This window comes from Xyrauchen texanus, chromosome 3, assembly GCF_025860055.1.
Source record: "Xyrauchen texanus isolate HMW12.3.18 chromosome 3, RBS_HiC_50CHRs, whole genome shotgun sequence".
In the NCBI taxonomy this organism is placed as follows: domain Eukaryota; kingdom Metazoa; phylum Chordata; class Actinopteri; order Cypriniformes; family Catostomidae; genus Xyrauchen; species Xyrauchen texanus.
The window spans coordinates 51,506,919-51,527,064 of NC_068278.1; the positions used below are offsets into that span (position 1 = coordinate 51,506,919).

Sequence of the window (20,146 nt, forward strand, 5' to 3'; positions counted from 1 at the left end):
CAAGGGGGCTTTTTACCCCAAATACTATTCTTTCACTTATTGGACAGTTATTGGACAAAATTGAAAATGATCTCACAGGTGAGGAAAAATGTGCAGTTCATAGTGACAAATAGCTGTTTAGCAAAATACTGAATGTTTTTGGTGCTATTTAGTGTTTTGGGAGAAAATCAAATCAAAGGAGCATTTTGCCCCATTGTACTCTACTACTACCCAAACTACTCTTACTTCGTCTGCCACATATGACTGTAAGTATGGTGGTAGTGTGCCATTCTGATCTCGGCCATTGACTGGAGGGGAGGGTTCCTGATGTCTGATCCAATATAGAGCCTCAAGTAGCTTTTAGTCATTTAAAATTTACAGAGAGTACCTTGGAATACCATGTAAAAACCATGGTCCTTTAATATGCTATTTTGCCAGTAGCATATATGTATCAAATTATTATGAAATTGGTTGAAATATGGTTACCAGAGATATCTAATCTAATTTTCACCATTTTTTGTTGTAGTTGTTTGGTATATTTTCAAACTGAAATAGATAGAAAGAAACAAACCCTGACCAACAAACATAAACACTTTCAAGCCTGACTAGTTAGTTCGTTTTGTAAATGAAAATCAGGCAGCGCCGAAGCCACCATTTTACCGGCACAGGGGCTTTTCGTGTTCACTGTCGCATGTTTTGATTTCATCCCTTACACGTGTCGCGCTACAGTTTATTCAGGTACTACGTTCACATTCCTTTAACTGATTGCATAATGGTTATGTTTTGACCGTATTGTTTAACGCAAAATAATTGTTATATATATTATTATTTATATATATGTTGTTATGCGAGGTATTTTGTGACTTTTAATTCTTTAGTTGGTAGTATTGATGCGTCAGTGTGTGCAGAGAGTTTAGTATTTTTGGTGCTATTGTATGAAGCTGTCAAGGGTTTATCATTCCTGTCAACACAGACTGTTACTGCAGTTTTAAATCAGGGTGCTTATATGTGCATCAAACTCTTTGGCATTAGTGTGCTGTTTTTAGAAATATAATCCCCCATTGCATCCATGCGCATTTAGTGGATTTAGATAGATTAGACAACAAAACAAGGGGTATTTATTCATATAAATGATACCAAAATCAAACATTTCAAGCAAAACATTTCCCAAAAAGTTGTCATGTTTAAAACAATGCATATAATCTTCAAAATCAAGACAGTGTTTGGACACTATGGTTGTCAAACTTAGTAGAACGTGTCCATAGTTAATGTGATGAACTAAATCTGTGGTAATTTGAGGGGAACTGATGTCATAATCCACTAATATTAAATTGTTATGAGTTGATTAAAAGTAATTGCAAAAATGGCTTAAGATAACTGATGTTAGTTTTCATAAAAAAGGCAGCATCATTTGCTTGCAGATGCACTTGTTATTTTTTTATGTTTTCTAATGTTGTGAAATTCACACATTTTAACGTAGCTTATCTTTCCAAATACTGAAAGTGGTGTCAGCAGTGGACACGAACCTGCCGCATTCTGTCCAGTAATCCTGCATCACTTAATCTCGTCGTACACCACTGGAAGGGAACAGGTGATGAAGTCCACTGATAAACAAGTGTTACCTGCTGGCCTCTTTAGTAATCAGCACTAAAACTCCTTAAGTCTGGATGCAATGACAAAGTGGCCACCATCACCCACACACACAAGAGCAGCTATGCATTCAGCCCTTATCTGTCTCAGCCTTAGCGTGGCGTTCATGCCTTGGACAGGAACAATGCAGCTCGTCGCTCGGCTCTGTCATTCTGACAGGGGTGACAGTGGGTGTGGAAGCACTTGTGTCTGACTTCAGTTCTCTATCTTCTACAGGGCTGTTTTTCCAGTCCAGACACCCCCTTTCCTTTACCATTGCTTGGCAGCACAATAAAGGGCGTGTGTACCACTCATTTCCTCCTCTGTTTGTTTAACTGAGCTTTAGAATGGACCTGCAGGACCATTTTCCACATTTTTCTTGAAGGAATTTTCCAAGTTCATGCTGAATCAACAGCATTCATGGCATATTATTGATTATTGTTCGACCGATATTTATTTATTTTTTAGTGCCTGATGGTGATATCTTGTGAGCAGGATTGCCGATATGTCGACACTATACAGTATATACATACACAGCTCTGGAATTATTAAGAGACCACTGCAAAATTATCAGTTTCTGTGGATTTGCTATTTATAGGTATGTGATTGAGTAAAATTTACATTTTTGTTTTATTCTATACAGTTCTGACAACATTTCTCCCAAATTCCCCCCAAAAATATTATCATTTATAGCATTTATTTGCAAAAAATGTCAACTGGTCAAAATAAAAAAGTGCAGTGTTTTCAGACCTCGAATAATGCAAAACAGCGTTACTAGGAATGCAAACTTTAATACAGTGAAAAAGACACTATTATCATAACATAAATGTATTTAAATAAATAAAAATGTCCAACATTCTTTTGAATGTCCATGTACTAATATAACATTTGATGCCATGATTGTACCTTCATTTACTATTGCTATTATTTTGAATGGCCATAGAAAATAAAGCAACGTGATAACACTTTTACATGGTTGCAAAAACTAGTCTGTTAATTTACCTGATGAACTTTCACCTTTTGCTGACACTTTTTGCTTCGCAGAGCTAACACAGATTTTTTTGTTTTTTAGTTTTAATAAATTTGCAAAGATTTCAAACAAACTTCTTTCACGTTGTCATTACGGGGTATTGTTTGTAGAATTTTGAGGAAAATAATGAATTTAATCCATTTTGGAATAAGGCTGTAACATAACATAAGTGCCAGCTTTACATGTCATACATACTTCTTCCCACGGATCTCGACCTTGACGAAAGCATGGGAATTTTTTATGCAAATCTTCTGTAAATTTGCACTTTCGTTTGGGCATTGTTTCCACTCAGCTGTCATTTGCTGCTACTGTCAAGCAACTGTTTGATGCCGAGGTGCATCGCACGTTCGCGGAGAGATTAATAGGCAGGAATTTGGCCAATAGTTGCTGCAAGTCTATTAAAAATCAACCAATTGGTGTGCGAGAAGGCGGGTTAAAGCAATGCAAATATGTGTGCACACACAATGAAGTATTAGACCAGATGCACATCATGAATGCAACTAATGCCGAATCCCTATACATTTTTGCAAATTTTGTAATCCCGGCCTCATGTTTTTTTTAAGGTACGAAAAAGAGGACATGTCCAGGAAAAAGAGGACGTATGATCACCCTACTGTATTGAGACTGCTATACTGTTTGGTTATTAGTCCCAGGTTCCAGGGTGATGCCCCGGCAAAATTAATTCTTAATATTATATTGATTTTGATAATTGATAGTTATCTTTGTTGATTGTTCATTTGAAGGATTGATACGCTAATGTTGATTGTAATCAATGTTCTTTTGATTTTAATAATTATCTTTGATAATTATTAATTATTGCTAATAACCCGAACAAAGCCCCAACACAGTGGTTTTCGCCTCACCACGCCTCCATGCATGCCATTTTTGTCCAGTGTCTTTCTGATTGTAGAGCCATGAACTGTAACCTTTTTTGATACTAGAGAAGCCTGCTGTTCTTTGGACGTTGTACTTGGATTTTTTGTGACTTCCTAGATGAGATGATGATAAGCACATCAGAGTACTAGAGAGTTTGGAAAATAGACGCCTTACATGTCCTCAGCTGACAGAAAATAAGGTGCATGAGAAGTGCCCGACAAGGCACCTCAACTATGGCAAGTGCTAATACTTGGACAAATGAGAGCTAGAATGCCAAGGATCTGCAAAGCTGTTGGACGTCTGTTTTCCACGTCCAAGCGGGGGTTTTCCTCTATTTCGCGGAAGCCTGTGCACAAGAGTCATTCACTATAGAAACAGCTATGTCCTCCGCCATTTCAAACAGAATGTATCCAATGTGGAAACTCAGATAAAACGTAAGCATCTTTTATAAAATCAGTAATAAATCAGTCTGTTGTGTCTCACAGCAGTGATTAGTCTTAATCCTGCAGTTGTCAGTTTAAAGCTGTTTAAAGCTATTTCCTAGCTTTGGTAATGTATTAGTAATATGAGAGATCACGGAGCACGAGCGCTGTTCTATGTAAACAATGACTAACAGATTCACTTTACATCACCAACTGGCTCATATTACACAAAAAAAGATATTTTTCCACAACCTGCTGGCTAACATATGTAATTTCAAAAATAAAGACAGTAACTCCTAACACATATGCACAACTCTTACACTTTAGTTTAGAACAGCATGAATACAAGCGGAGTGATACACACACAGTGAAGCGTCCATGTGCTGATGTTGTCACACGTGATGGTTAAGTGTCTGCATAATGAACGTGATGGAATATAGCCTTGTAGAAGGTAGAATGTCGATTACCACTCATTCCTTGTTTATAAAAAAATACAGTATAGTAAATAAGTTATGGTAAGGCACTGTTTAAACACTGTTTAAAAAGTATAGCCACAAGTTGTCTACTCGAGGGGCAATTACATACTCATAACTGTATATATAATAACATGTCTGACTACGTCTATGGCTGCTGTATTGTGTTTTGTTTTTCTAGTGTATCGTCTATTCATTATTATAGGCTGTTATAAAATAATATGTTACAAAATGTTTTAAAGATTGCATAATTAAAATATAATGCATCATATTCTGTCATTATGTGAAGATTCGCTGCCCAACTCAGTGAAAGAATGTGCACAATGTGCGTCTGTCTGTTCTTCTTTCAGGTTACTGTAGTAATCTTAGTAAGCGCACACCATTTTTTTAGTGACGGTCTAGACTGTCTAATTTCAATTCGCAGATGGCTTAACAGGAGACACCAAACCATTGCTTTTTTAATATGTGTGTTAAGTTGAAGTTCAGTTTTGAAGAGGCTGCATTGTGCTCCATTTAACTGCGCTCTGTCTAGCTGTTTGAAACACTCGCCTGTTGTAGGCTATATATGCTGCTTCAGTGCATTGAGTCCAGTGACATATGCACTCTGTGTGTGTGTGTGTGTGTGTGTGTGTGTGTGTGTGTCCACAAATTTTCTCTCTTATGAGGAACTCCGAGAGTTGGAATTTCCACCTTTCAGCTGGGGAAAGTGCAACGGAATGACACTTTATCGGACTTGGAAACTTGTGCGGAAATCTTTCATTCATTCCGATAAGATGCAGGTATGCGTTACGTCATGCAGGGCATGGAGGTTTACAGTCATTAACGAACATTCACTTTTATTGAATAATATCCATCAACGAACATTAAATTATAATAAAACTTGTTTAGCAAACATTTTGCTGAGACGGGTGTTCAAAACATGGTTAATTGTAATGATTTTTGTAATGATAGCATTTCAGCATTGTATATCAGTTTGGCTGCTATGACACGTCTCTGACAATCAATGTACGCTGCAAAATCACAACATAATCAATCTCAAAATGAAAAATAAGCTCACTCTGTGACATGTTTCTGTTTAGTGGTCATGTAATTGTCACTGGATTTCGAATTAAGTGAAAAGTTTTTGCAGTGAATTTTTACTGAATTAAACGATAAAAAAACAAATTATTCCTTGGAATTCAGTGTATGTCATTTAGGGATATTTTTAAGATTATTTTTTCCCTCTATTGATAGTAAGCATGTTTAATACAACCTTTTAAGTCTAGGCACAAGCTGAATAGTCGGTTAAGAGCTAATGATTAATCGTTGCAATAATCAACTGAATAGTCGAATAATCTGTCTAAAAATCGTTAGATTAGTTGATTATCAAAATAATCATTAGTTGCAGCCCTATTTGGCTATGGTGCATGTAAACTTCTGACTTCATCTGTATGTACCATTTCTCTGTATAAATAAACATAGTTGGGAGGACACAACGTTTTCTAGTATTTTTACAGACATGGGAGATTTATAATCGTTAAATAACTAGCCGATTCGCCATGATCAAGCTGTTGCTTCTTAAGTGGTTTGATGACTGCCATTTTAAAGTTTCTTGGGACATGTCCTAAGGATAGCGAGGAGTTAATAACATTAAGAAGAGGTTCTGAGATTACAGGGAATACCTTATTTTAAGAGCTTAGTTGGTATTGGATCTAACAAACATGTTGTGGCTTTTGATTTTTTGATATGTTTTGTTAGCTCTTCATGACAGTGAAGGCTTGAAGTTGCTCTTGAGGAAAATTATGAGACACTTTTTTTCTGAGGTGCCCTGACAATTGATTGCATAATTCCAATTTTATTGGAATTATCTGGTTCAGTCGAGACTTTATTCCTAACCAATTTAGCCACAGTACTGATTAAACACCTAGGATTGTTGTGGTTATTTTCTATGAATTTGCTAAAATATGCTGACCTGGCAGCTTTTAGTGCCTATCTGTAGCTTCAGCCACTGTCCTTCCATTAAAGGTCTGTATGGGCCTTAAAATGAAACCCGACCTGTACCCGAGACCGTATGGCCCAACCCTACCCTGAAACCTTTAACATACACAGTTTTAACAAGTGACAGCAGCCCCAGAGTACACTAGAGCAGAAGGGGGAAAAAGCATTGCCTTACTGTTTATTTGCTGAAACTTCACTTGGTGCAGAACAATCTAGAATAAAATGAAACAATGCAACAGCCCCCTCTATGCAGCCTGAACTTGTTTAGAATGTTGAATCTTTGTAATAACTGCGCTAAAAAAAAAATCTTGACACATTGCAAAGAATGAAACAGAGCGCAGGTGTCTCAACATGCATTTTTTTTTTTTTTAAATCATCTTTTATTTTTACATAAAAATTTTAACTTGGCATGGTGTTTAAAATGTGCCGGTCCTGCACGAGGCACTGAAGAAAAAGTGAGACTCACTTTTGTGCAATTCTGACATTTGTCCAGCATGTGTTTACATAGGGGAAAAAATGGGAAAACAAAACAGACACAAAAACATGTTCAGTGTGAACTCGTCCATTCACGCGTGCTTGTGAGTGAAAGCACGTGCTCGAATAAGTTAAGTAAGCCTGTTTATTTTTTCATTCATTACAAACCCGAACCCGGTCCAAAACCCGTCAGGTTCTCTGGTCCCGTCGGGCACCTGTCGGGTTGCAGACCTCTACATTCCCTGCACAGAAAAATACCTCTTATTTTGTATTCTTCCACTTGTGCTTCATTTTCCAAGCTGCTCTATTGAGAGCATGAGTATGATCATTGTACTATGGTGCTTGGCTTTTTTCTTTAATGGAAGGGTGCGACACTATCAAGAGTGCTAGAGAAGACTGTATTTATATTTTCTGTTATTAGGCAAGGCAAGGCAAGTTTAATTATATAGCACATTTCATACACAATGGTAATTCAAAGTGCTTTACATAGAAGATATTCAAATAAGAATAAAATAATACGAATAATTGAAACAGTTTAGAATATAAAATAAAATACAGTACAAACAGTCGGACATCAAGTTACAAGATTACATCAAGTTCTTCTAGACTTTTTGGCTTACTGAGTATGTGTCTCTATCTCATTAACCTTCTCCGTCAGCCTGAATAATTCCTTACATTTATCATATGTGATTCTCTCACTGCTGATGGGAGAAGCTATAGTAAACATGTGGCATGCAGTGCAGGAAGAAATAAGAAAAATATTTCTAAGGTGCTTGCCTAAGAAACATTGGTGAAACAGAGTGTTGAGCCTACTTTAATTTTTAGACTTTTTTTTACATCTGACATGATGTACTGCCAGTGTAATTCTTCAGGGATGACATTCACCTGATCTGCACTTGAATCTTGGCAGCAATTATGACATTCTATATTCTCACAATCTCCAGAAACTTATTTGGGATTATTTATGAATGGCAGCATATGACATTGTCTTGGGCAGAGGTGTGTGGCTGCCCATCAATGGCAAAAAAAGGGGGAGTGGAGGAATGCACACAGCCTATCCTCGATCTTTGAAGCCTACATTAAAATGACTGCTGCTCCCCCTCCACTGGTATAAGTTGCAGCGCAGGGGGCACAGATAGTGCCTGTGTTTGATCTGAAGGTCGCCAGCCCTTTGCTTGTGTTGAGAGATACCTGGCTGACGTGGCTTCTGCTTATTTAATAACATGAAGGGGAAGCGAACTCTCTTTCATAATTATGCCTAATTATCAAGCAGGTGTTGACAGACAGCCCAAAAAGAGACAAACTGCCTTTATCCGAAGTTTTAGAGTCAGATTACTGGAGCTGTCTTATCTGTTACACTGAGAACTGAAAAACTCTATCTTTCTTTCTTACTTTCTTTCTTCATAATCCCATCAGAAGAAACTCATTACGTTATCATTACTTTTCTGCTGTTGAAAATGTAATTACTGTTCCTATTCATAATTTTTAAAGTCATATTCATGGCATTTCCAGTTAGACATTCTGAACCACATCTATTATGGCTGGTGGTGTACCAGTAGGGGTGAAAACAAGTGGTCTGACAATGCTTACAATACGATTCATTAAAAAAAAAATACTCACTAACAACTTTATTAGGAACACCTGTACCCCTACCATACTTATTCATGTGATTATCTATTCAGCGAATCGTGTGGCATCAGTGCAATACATAAAATATTGCTGATAAGGATCAGGAGCTTCAGTTAATGTTCACATCAACCATCAGAAAGGGGACAAAATGTGAGCTGAGTGATTTCGACCGTGGCATGATTGTTGTTGCCAGTCGGGCTGGTTTGAGTATTTCTGTAACTGCTGATGTCCTCACACTTAACAGTCTCAAGAGTTTACTCAGAATGGTGCCAAAAACAAGAAACATCCAGCGAGTGGCAGTTCTGCAGACGGAAATGCCTTGATGAAAGAGGTCAACAGAGATTGGCCAAACTGCTATAACTCCGATAGCCACTCTGTACAATTGTAGTGAACAGAATATCATCTTAGAATGCACAACACGTCGAACACTGAGGCAGATGAGCTACAACAGCAGAAGACCACTTCGGGTTCCACTTGTCAGCCAAGAACAGAATGCTGATGTTGCAGTGGGCACAGGCTCACCAAAACTGGACAGTTAAAGACTGGAAAAACATAGCATAGTCTGATGAAACTCAATTTCTGCTGATGTACACAAATGGTAGGCCCACTAGTAGGATCTAATTTTTTCTGATGGTTGATGTGAACATTAACTGAAGCTCCTGACCCGTATCTGCATGATTTAATGGATTGCACCACAACTGGCTGATTAGATAATCTCACGATAAAGTAGGTGTACTGGTGTACATAATAAAGTGTTTAAATATATTGTGAAATCTGAAATTTTGATAGTCCTACTCTGCCATGATTTTGACTTTTTGATTTGATTAATGATATTATACATCATTAAATCTGAAATTTGGTTACAAATATTTTTCTATTAAATTTGCTCTTTACCCTGAACACACTTTTCCTATCCCTCTCTCGCCCTGGTCCATCGGACCTGTATGTACCAGAAGTGAATTGGGTATGTGTTTTTTACAACTGAAATTAGGTGGTAATTTAGGGCTGGTTATCGATACAGCTTTCTTGATATTATTTTATTTACATTCTCTTGATTCAATTCTGATTTATTTGGGTATATTTCAATTATAATGTATACGTTGCTTAGATATGTAAAAAAAATTCTCTCTTACCTAATGCTGTGAATTATACAGGGAACCATCTGGCATTATGAAATTAACAACATTTGTCAGGGCAAAAACTATGGAGTCAAATTGCTATTTATTTAACAGGTATACAGTAATAATCAACACAACCCAAAATAAAGTATACAAAAGTACAAGTATAAGATTGATCTTGGAAAAAAAAATTAATAATCAATATCAGGATCAATAAAATGAAGATCGTGATTATGCTGAAAATTTATATTTTTACCCAGCCCTATTGTAAATTAAATTATATTGGATAATAAATTGTTTAATGCATTGGGTATTACAACCCGAATTCTGAAAAAGTTGGGAAGTTTTTTAAATTTGAATAAAATGAAAACTAAAAGACTTTCAAACCACATGAGCCAATATGTTATTCACAATAGAACATAGATAACAGAACAAATGTTTAAACGGCGAAATTTTACACTTTTATCCACTAAATGAGCTCATTTCAAATTTGATGCCTGCTACTGGTCTCAAAAAAGTTGGCATGGGGGCAACAAATGGCTGAAAAAGCAAGAAATTTGGAAAAGATTCAGCTGGGAGAACATCTAGCAATTAATTAAGTTAATTGATATCAGGTCTGTAAAATGATTAGCTATAAAAGGGATGTTTTAGAGAGGCAGAGTCTCTCAGAAGTAAAGATGGGCAGAGGCTCTCCAATCTGTGAAAGAGTGCGTAAAAAGATTGTGGAATACTTTAAAAACAATGTTCCTCTACATCAAATTGCAAAGGCTTTGCAAATCTCATCATCTACAGTGCATAACATCATCAAAAGATTCAGAGAAACTGGAGAAATCACCGTGCGTAAGGGACAAGGCCGAAGACCTTTATTGGATGCCTGTGGTCTTCGGGCCCTCAGAAGATACTGCATCGCTCATCGGCATGATTGTGTCAATGACATTACTAAATGGGCCCAGGAATACTTCCAGAAACCACTGTCGGTAAACACAATCTGCCATGCCATCTGCAGATGCCAACTAAAGCTCTATCATGCGAAAAGGAAGCCATATGTGAACATGGTCCAGAAGCACCGTTGTGTCTTGTGGGCCAAGGCTCATTTAAAATGGCCTATTTCAAAGTGGAAAAGTGTTCTATGGTCCGACAAGTACAAATTTGAGATGCTTGTTGGAAATCCCAGATGCCATGTCCTACGGGCAAAAGAAGAGGGAGACCTTCCATCGTGTTATCTGCGTTCAGTTCAAAAGCCAGCATCTCTGATGGTATGGGGGTGCATAAGTGCATACGGTATGGGCAGCTTGCATGTTTTGGAAGGCACTATGAATGCTGAAAGGTATATAAAGGTTTTAGAGCAACATATGCTCCCCTCCAGATGACGTCTATTTCAGGGAAGGCCTTGTGTATTTCAGCAGGACAATGCAAAACCATATACTGCAGCTATTACAACAGCATGGCTTCATCGTAGAAGAGTCCGGGTGCTGAATTGGCCTGCCTGCTGTCCAGATCTTTCACCTATAGAGAACATTTGGCGCATGATTAAACAAAAATACGTCAAAGACGACAACAAACTCTTCAGCAGCTGGAAACCTATATGAGGCAAGAATGGGACCAAATTCCAACACCAAAACTCCAGACACTCATAACCTCGATGCCCAGACATCTTCAAACTGTTTTGAAAAGAAGAGGAGATGTTACACCACGGTAAACATGCCCCCGTCCCAACTATTTTGAGACCTGTAGCTTTTAGTCTTTTAGTTTATTTTATTCAAATTTAAAAAATGTCCCAACTTTTCCAGAATTCGGATTGTACATTAAATCAATATAAATTATAATAGATTCATAGATTTTTCAGTATCACATAGATGTGTTGCGATGTATCATGCATCTTTATACCCATACTGATGGCAACTTTTTTGCCTCCTCTTATTTGCATTAAACAGTGGGATGGTTTGCTAAAAGTGATTACAGGCCAGTAGTTTAAACTTGTTTATAGATTTTGTGTTGTCCCAAGCCTTTCAGGCCTGAAAAGGGTTTTTTGTGGGTTACCTGAATAAGGGCTAGTGAAAAGTTGTGGTTGCTGTTGTGACTGCCTTAAACTTGTGAGTAATGATCAGGCTCGGTAAGAATCTATGGACATTTTGCATTTCCTGTGCTGATTTTGAATCCCTGAACGTTCAGTGTAAAGGAACAGTAAAGTAAAGTTTTTTACTGGAACAGTAAAAATCCCAAATACTAGCCTAAAATTAGTTGCACTGGTGTTGGAGCCGTGGCTTGGTGGAAAGCGCAAATGCTTCAGACATGTTGAGTCGTGAAGCTCATGATTGTGTCCAGACCCTGGGCCATTTCTAGCTACAAACAGTATAAGTGGCTGCTTAGGCCCCCCAAGCCACAAGGTATTTAATTTTTTTTTTAAATATACTAAAAGCTGCAAGTGGGATTTCACTTAAGGCCACTATATGCTCAGAAACAGCCCTGTCCAGACCGCATATCCCCTCCTTTCCTCCAATCTCTATCAATCGAAAGTAAAAAAAAAAAACACTCAAAGTTGCCCTGCCAATGCAACAATGATTGACTCCATCTGGTTCCTCAGCCTGTTTTTCCACTCCGTCTCTATTTCTCCGCATCTTTGTCTGACATCACCACAGTGGCAGAGGAATGTTTTGATGCGTTGTGTTTGCACAATAAGAACATGCATTTCCAGACCCATGTGTCAAGCAGCCCTGGTTCTGTGAGCTTCACAATAAGGGCATGTTAATCCTCTTTAAACCCAAGAAAAACCTCACTGTCACACACACACATTCCTCGGACAGAGCACTCCACCACCCTTGCATAAGCTTTTTTGCATAAAACACTACTCAAAGGGACAGGAAACAACAACTCTTGAAATTTCTAAGTGCACTAAAAAAGGTATTACAGTTTAGGGTTTGCCGAAAAGCAAGCAGACAGGTAGAGAGGATTACCCAAACTTAAGGTTTCATTTTGGCCCCTATATGTGCAGTAGACAGGGTCTGGCTCCTATACAGGCCTGATGGCGACTGATAGTCACAGGTTTAATCCCACAGCCTCCTCCCTGCTCTCCTGTAAGAAGGTATAGGGATGTTTAGTGACTGTCCTCTTTGTGAGGAGCTGGAATGGGGCGGCAGGGGGCTCGACTCTTAATTAGGAAGGTAGGGCAGTGAAGAATCTCTGCATGACAGATTAACATGCACAATTTAACCACTAACCTTCCGAAATGAGCTCACTCAAAGTACCTGTGGCTCCGGTTTCAGCGCGAGGGGCAGAGGTGACCAGAAATGACACTGAGCACAAGGGGTATTCATTAACCAGGCAGCCTCCATATCTCAAATCAGCAATATCAGTTGCCATTCAAAGGAGAAAACCTGCTGTCTCTGTAACATTGGAAGCAGTTTTAAATGAATAGTTTGACAAAATGTACACACGTTATTGCGTATGAGAATGCGTTCACACTTCACATGTAAACGTGCTAGATTGACATCTTTGACTGCTTTGTGACACCTCTCTGTTTTTTTCAGCACCTTTTTCAAGAGTAGCACATTATCTTAAATGCAGTTTCAGGTATAAAAGAACGTAGACATTTAAAAGCACATCTTGAGACACCAGTGTTCTGTTATATATGTAGCTAGCTATCTAGATTTTTTTTCCCGGTCTGAACAGCCCTTGGGGTTTGGAAGAACATGAGGAAGAGTAGATAATGACAGAAGTTGTATTTTTTGGATGAACTATTCCTTTAAGGAGATTTTATATTGAATTTGTTTTGTTTGTTTTTATGTTGCTGTCTAACTGGTTGCAAACCACATCAGTGTCTCAAGTTGTCTAGAGATTCAACTTCATGCAGCAGTTAAAAAGAATTTGACAGTGACATCTAATTTCCATCTGGATTTTTGTGGTCTGTTGCATCTCTACTGTGGCCCTCCCTGCAGCAGACAGAACTGTTTGCACTCTCTCTGCATGCTTTAACAAAGGTTGATCAAATTTAAATTAAAAAAGGCAAAATCTAGTCTGTTTACTGTAATTAAGCTGTCTCACTTTTGATTTATGAAATTGAGTAAGAGCTTTTTCAAACTAGAAGGAAGAGAGAGGACAAAAAAAATAAACATTACACCTTTTTTCTGTTTACCATAGTGCCCTTGGGCTTTTGACATTTACAGTGTTAACTGAGAATCTCCAATAGATGTTATTTTTTTTATGAAAGTAGTCTAATAATAATAATAAAAAAAACATTTATGTTAAATTTGCCAAATTGATCAAGATTGACTTGGGTTGAACCAATGATATCGAAATGTTCTAATTGCAGGTTGTTTATGCGCTGCTCTTGAACACAAATGCAGAACATTTCTGTACAAACTATTTATTCATTCAGCAATGTTGTTTAATGATGTATTTTTTTAATCAGGAAAATTTACTTTGACTACTGTAGAAAGATATGCATGATCCATATTAATCAACATATCAACCATCATATTGGTATCAGCTAATATTAGTGTTTTTTTTTTTTCTTATCTTCATTTTCAGTCTAATTAGACTTATATTGGATGCAGATCATTTTGGTGTTTATTTTCCCCCCATTACAAACTATGCTGGTGTCTATGTCAAGTTTTCAAAGTACTTAATAGTTTTCCTGTTTTTAATGTGTACATTATAATGTAAAAATCAAGATTGAATCTTTTCTATATTGAATATCAAGTACTTTATTGATGTGCAATTATGGCCATCATAATGGTAATAAGCATAACATAACTGAACCCCAAGTTGCTCCCTATGGCAGGCTAGCGCCTTACATGGCAGCTCTGCTGTCATTGGTGTATGAATGGGTGAATGGGACACAGTGTAAAGCGCTTTGGTAACTGCTAAGGTATAAGGCGGTATATAAGTGCAGACCATTTACTATTTATAACATATTAAAGGAATATTCTGGGTTCAATACGAGTTAAGCTTAATCGGCAGAATTTGTGGCATAATGCTGTTTACATCAAAAATGTATTCCGACTTGTCCCTCTTTTAAAAGAAGCACAAATCTGGGTTACAGTAAGGGACTTGCAATGGAAACGTTAAATTGGAAATGTTAAAATACTCACTTTTTCAAAAGTATAGCCACAAGATGTAAACAAATATGCGTGTTTACTTGATTTTAGTGTGATAATAATCGCTTACCTTTTCTGTGTTGTTATATCCAGTTTCATAGCTTTTTTTGCCATGACGAGCGCTGTAAACACAAAAACAACCATTTTAAACAACTTTACTGCTAAAGGAGCAATATGTAACATTGACATCAAGTGTTTTAAATGGGTACTGCAGTCCAAATTCAAAATATTGAAGAGAGTTTTCTCCCCCGCCCACTCCTCCCCAGACTCTAAGCTCACGCAACAGGAACGAGCTAACTGACAGTGGCAAGCAACGAGCCTTACACTGTAAGTTGAAACCAACTCATGTGGATTTTTTATAACTGTCAATGTTAGCTAGATGTACTGCTGGCTTCCATGGCTGCAGCGCGCTGTGTTTGCCCACTAACTGTTTGAAGTATGGCAACCCGGGGTGTCGAAATACTATTGGGAATTGGGCAGTAAGCAGGATCACACAGGCCAAAACAAACAGAAATTCCGGCCCAGAATGGACATGTCAAAGTAGAATATACTGGCTGTAGCATTGTTTTAGGAGAAGCCAGGATTTAAACTTGGCATGTTTCCTAAATCTCTGATAACATATTATGATTATGTTATGCTTTAGTACAGTAAATTTATTGCATATTGCACAAGGAATTTAACAGCGTTAATGCAAGTGATTTTATAAAATTATAGCTTCAGATTTGGGCCTTTAAAAACATTGGCCCCATTTACTCTATTGGTAGTGTAGTAATCAACATTATGACACAAATGCTGTTGATTGAGCTTAACTTGGATTGAACCCGGAATATTCCTTTAATTATTGGTTAGTAGAATCGGCTTAAATTTCTATATTGGTGCAGCTGTCTTTTTGTTTTTTGAAAGGAGGCATTCAATTATTCTATACTTAATGCTAAGAGTGATTTTTTTTTTAATTCTAGGATACAGACTACTTAAGTTGCTCACGTACGAGTTACCTGGATGATGGCTCGCCCTTCTCCTGACCCATTGTATATCCTGAGGGGTTCAAGGGCGGCAGTAAACACCCTGCACTTCTGCTGTAGTGGACAGGGGGCACCACTACTGTACTCTGGGTTAGTGTCCAAAAACTAATTTCACAAGTCAAAAAACTGTCTTGGAAAGCGATGTTAGTCTTACACTTGCAGTCACAGCTCAGTTTCATGGTAATAACTATGTTTTTATTATTATTATTTTTTTGGAAACCTCTATCCTGTGACATTGATGTGCTTTAGGTCAGGTAAAGGTGCAATCCATGTGTGGAACCTGACCACCAGGAGAGCAGAACGTGAGCTAGAAAGTCATGCTGGCAACTCCGTTATCTGGCTACAGACCTTCAATGACCGCAATACCCTCATCAGGTATGTCATGACCTGTTTCCAAAGCATATTAACAGTTCTGTTTATTTCCATTGGTTCATTCAAACACAGTATGGTTAAGTTGATCTGAATGTGTCAGAGCTGTGGCTTAGCGGTCCAGAAATCATGAGCCTTGGAGCATGTAGGGAAACACAGATTTGAATGCAGCCTGCATCTCTTTCCACCCTTTTTCTGTCTAAACACAAAAAAAAAAAATAATTCTGTTAATTAATTTGTGATCGCATGTGTGTCTATGGCTGTTTGTGTGTATGATGTCAGTCAGGGTCGTGACATGAGGGTATGCGTGTGGGATTTGTCTGAAGGCCGCAGTACAGTGACAGACTCTCTCCTCACAGGCAGTGTTGGGTTCTGTCAGTGCTCTCTGCTGGAGACCCAAGCCGGATCCACTTTACTGGCTCACCCTACAGAACAGATGGAGCAGGTGAGAGACAAAAGAGAGATCCTAACTACAACACACACTTTAAATTCCTCCAACACCACAGTACACAGAGTAACACTTGAATGAATTTTTTAATGTGGGACTAATGTAGGTCAGACTATTGTAATGACTATTTTAAATGGGTCAAATCATGAGGAGTTTAAGGACTTTTTTTTAACTATCTGAGCTTGAGTAAACTGTTGGACACATTCAGGATTAACAATGTTTGGTGATTTTCTTTTGTTATTGTAGTTTTATTAATACACTAGTTTCAAATATGCGTGTCGTGTTGACACCAAAATCTAGTCTTTGTGGTTGTGTAGCTGGTTCATTCTAATCCAGATTGTGTTTTAAACATAAACTCACTGATCACTTTATTGGGAACACCTGCATACCCACTTATTCATGTGATTATCGTATCAGTCAATCGTTTGGCAGCAGTGCAATCATAAAGTCATAAGATGAAATCATAAGATATAGGTCAAGAGGCTCAGCTAATGTTCACATCAACCATCATGATTGTTGTTGCCAGACAGGCTGGTTTAAGTATTTCTGTAACTGCTGATCTGTTGGGATTTTCATGCATAACAGTCTCTTGAGTTTACTCAGAATGGTGCCAAAAACCACTCTGTACAATTGTATCGAGCAGTACAGCATCTCAGAATGCACAACATGTCGGACCTTGAGGCAGATGGGCCACAACAGCAGAAGACCACGTTGGGCACTTTATTAGGACCACAGTGTTCCTAATAAAGTACTCAGTGAGTGTATAATGCTGTATTCAAGCTGTATTTATTACAATTTGGAGTTTATACGTATTGCAAGGTGTTGTCGAGTATTATTTCCCATGCAAAAATTTTAGCCAATCATAAAAGGGGATGTTTATATTGACAATTAAAAGACATGCAATGCCAAATCTGAGTATTTCAGTCAGAGGGCCAGAGACAGAGTTCGCTTTAAGAAAATAATTGCTTTAAGAAAAATGTTACTAAATTGCTAAATTAGGACTGGGTTTGGTTCACAGAAGGAAAGAAGATAATATATATATATTTTTTAAAGTATGGCATGAGGGGCCTGGGTAGCTCAGCTAGTATTGATGCTGACTACCACCCCTGGAGTCACAAGTTCCAGGGCTTAATGAGTGACTCAAGCCAGGTCTCCTAAGCAGCCAAATTGGCCCGGTTGCTAGGGAGGGTAGAGTCACATTGGGTAACCTCCTCATGGTTGCTATAATGTGTGGTTCTCGCTCTCTTCACTAAAACTCAGCTAGCTACACAGTAATCTTGTAGGAACAGCTAAAATACAGTTGTAATCAACTAATGCTTTAGTCCTTTAATTAATATTGGCGATGTAGCACAATGAGGATTTCAATTTACATTTCACATTTACATTTATGCATTGGCAGAAGCTTTTATCCAAAGCGACTTACAGTGCACGTATTACAGGGACAATCCCCCCGGAGCAACCTGGAGTTAAGTGCCTTACTCAAGGACACAAGTGTGGTGGCTGTGGGTATCGAACCTTCTGATTACCAGTTATGTGCCTTAGCCCACTACACCACCACCACAAACCTCTTTTGTAAAAAGTTCAAGTTGGTACGCAACACAATCGTATGTTGCAATAGTGTGAGTGAACTTGAGGTAATTTAATTTGTACTTAGCAACTTTGCAACTATTAGCAACTGGCTATCCTGAATAAAAAAAAACATGCATTTACAGGCCAGTTTGATATTGAAAAAAGTCATACAACTTGTTAAGTAAATAACAATATAGTTTGATTATCTTCAGCCTGTTTTTGTAATGTAATTCAATACCGTGATAATACCGTATACCATGATGAAAGCCTCCGCAATTATCATGCAGGTGACCCAGGTTCGAGTCGTGCTTGCAACATCTAATTTCTTCTCTCTTTTCCAATAATTTTCTTTAACTCCACTGTATATTTACTCAAAAAAAGGCAAAAGCCAAAATGCATTTTTGATTAAATAATTTAAATCAGAGTTGGTAGCGGTCCTTTTAGGTAAGGTGGTTGTAGTCAGACTGTATGTGTGATCTGTGCAGTGAAGCACGCTATAGAGAGCAGAGAGTGTGAGCTCTGGTCTGTCATGGCTTTTATTGCATCCAGATTCATGTTTCACCATCCGTTCTGCCAGTTCTTCACTTGAGAGAGTCTGAGCTGTCACTCGATCTGCATTACCATGCTTCAGCTCCCAGCAGCTCTGCAGCCAGACCAAACACAGAGCTTCAGTATTGCTATTATCCTCGTCCTTTTCACTATGACACCGAATATGTTTCTCTTTTTCTCTGTTTGATGTGTACTTCATCACTCCATATGCCCTGTCACTTTTACAACTTTTTTACTGACAGGGTGCGGGCTGCTGAGCCAGTGCCCAATCTAACCCTTGTCCATGCATTTCCACCACAGAAAAGGCAGTTTGTGCCAGAAAAACAACGCTGTTTTTGTCATCCTGCAAAGCTACTACTTCAGCCAGTTTATATTCTCAGTCCGCCTGAAATTAAATTAATTTATTAACAAAATAGTGCATGAATGAATTGATTGCTATGAGATTTATTTAGAATTGTATGTATTTGTGAATAGGTTAAAGGAATAATTCATCAAAAAATTAAAATCCTGTAATTTTTTACTCACTTTTATGTTGTTCCAAACTCTTATGACATCCTTACTTCCGTAGAACACTAAAGGAGATATTAGGCAGGATGTTAGTCTGAGGCACCATTCACTTTCATTGTACAGTATGTGTTTTGTGACAGTTGGACGGCATGTATCCTCTAATAAATCAATGAACAAAGTGGAAATATATAGACATTATTTTTAATTCGTTGAGCGGAAATGCTTTTCTATGGTGTTTTTTTAGATAGTAACTTAAAATGAATGAATAAATGGTAAATGGTCTGCACATATATAGTGCCTTTTATTAACCTTAGAGGTTACCAAAGCGCTTTACACTGTGTCCCATTCACATTCACACTCATACACCAATGGCGGCAGAGCTGCCATGCAAGGTGCTAGCCTGCCATTGGGAGCAACTTGGGGTTCAGTTTCTTGCCCAAGGACACTTCAGCATGTGGAGTCATGTGGGCCTGTAATAATAATTTGATTTACTCTATTTGATGAAGTTATCAATATAGTCAGTAATGTGATTACACATTAAGAGTAGTAATTTGTAGTGATTTGACCAAGCACCAACACAATTTAAGTGGAAATGGGGTATGGGAGCTTTCATTACTAAGCATGCAACATAGGGTGCACTACTTAGTGTACTTAATGCCCCTAGTACTCAAGCATATCTTTAGCTGTTGCTTTTACAACACTTTTACTGCTTTGCTCCTTCCCATTTCACGCTCCCTGATGAAGTCCATGTCAAAAGCCCTACAAGGTAATAATAACCATCACAAGATCACTGCAGGAAAACTTCACCACCATACATCTCCTAAAACAAATAACAATGCTGCAAGGCATGCTGGGAGCCCGGAACTGGAGCAACTCCATCTCCATGTCTACCAATATTTTTGGAGACTTTCATGTTTCGCGTTCCAGCATGGCTGACAAAGCAGGGCATTAATTAATAGACTCACTGTTATTTATTGAC

At 38.0% G+C, this 20,146-nt stretch overlaps 1 protein-coding gene across 2 annotated transcripts in view; it reads left to right on the plus strand.

Moving 5' to 3' along the window:
* The first annotated feature begins 672 nt into the window (after window positions 1-672).
* The window catches only part of LOC127620282 (guanine nucleotide-binding protein subunit beta-like protein 1), a 40,261-nt gene continuing 20,787 nt past the window's right edge, over window positions 673-20,146 (plus strand). The window contains exons 1-4 of one of the 2 annotated variants that reach the window (XM_052093474.1): window positions 673-717; window positions 15,663-15,815; window positions 15,975-16,100; window positions 16,377-16,539. In XM_052093474.1, the coding sequence (XP_051949434.1) occupies window positions 15,703-15,815; window positions 15,975-16,100; window positions 16,377-16,539 (402 nt within the window). In that variant the 5' untranslated portion in view covers window positions 673-717; window positions 15,663-15,702. Of the gene's footprint in view, window positions 718-2,819; window positions 5,189-15,662; window positions 15,816-15,974; window positions 16,101-16,376; window positions 16,540-20,146 lie in introns of those variants that run through there. The other variant, XM_052093466.1, reaches the window with a different exon arrangement.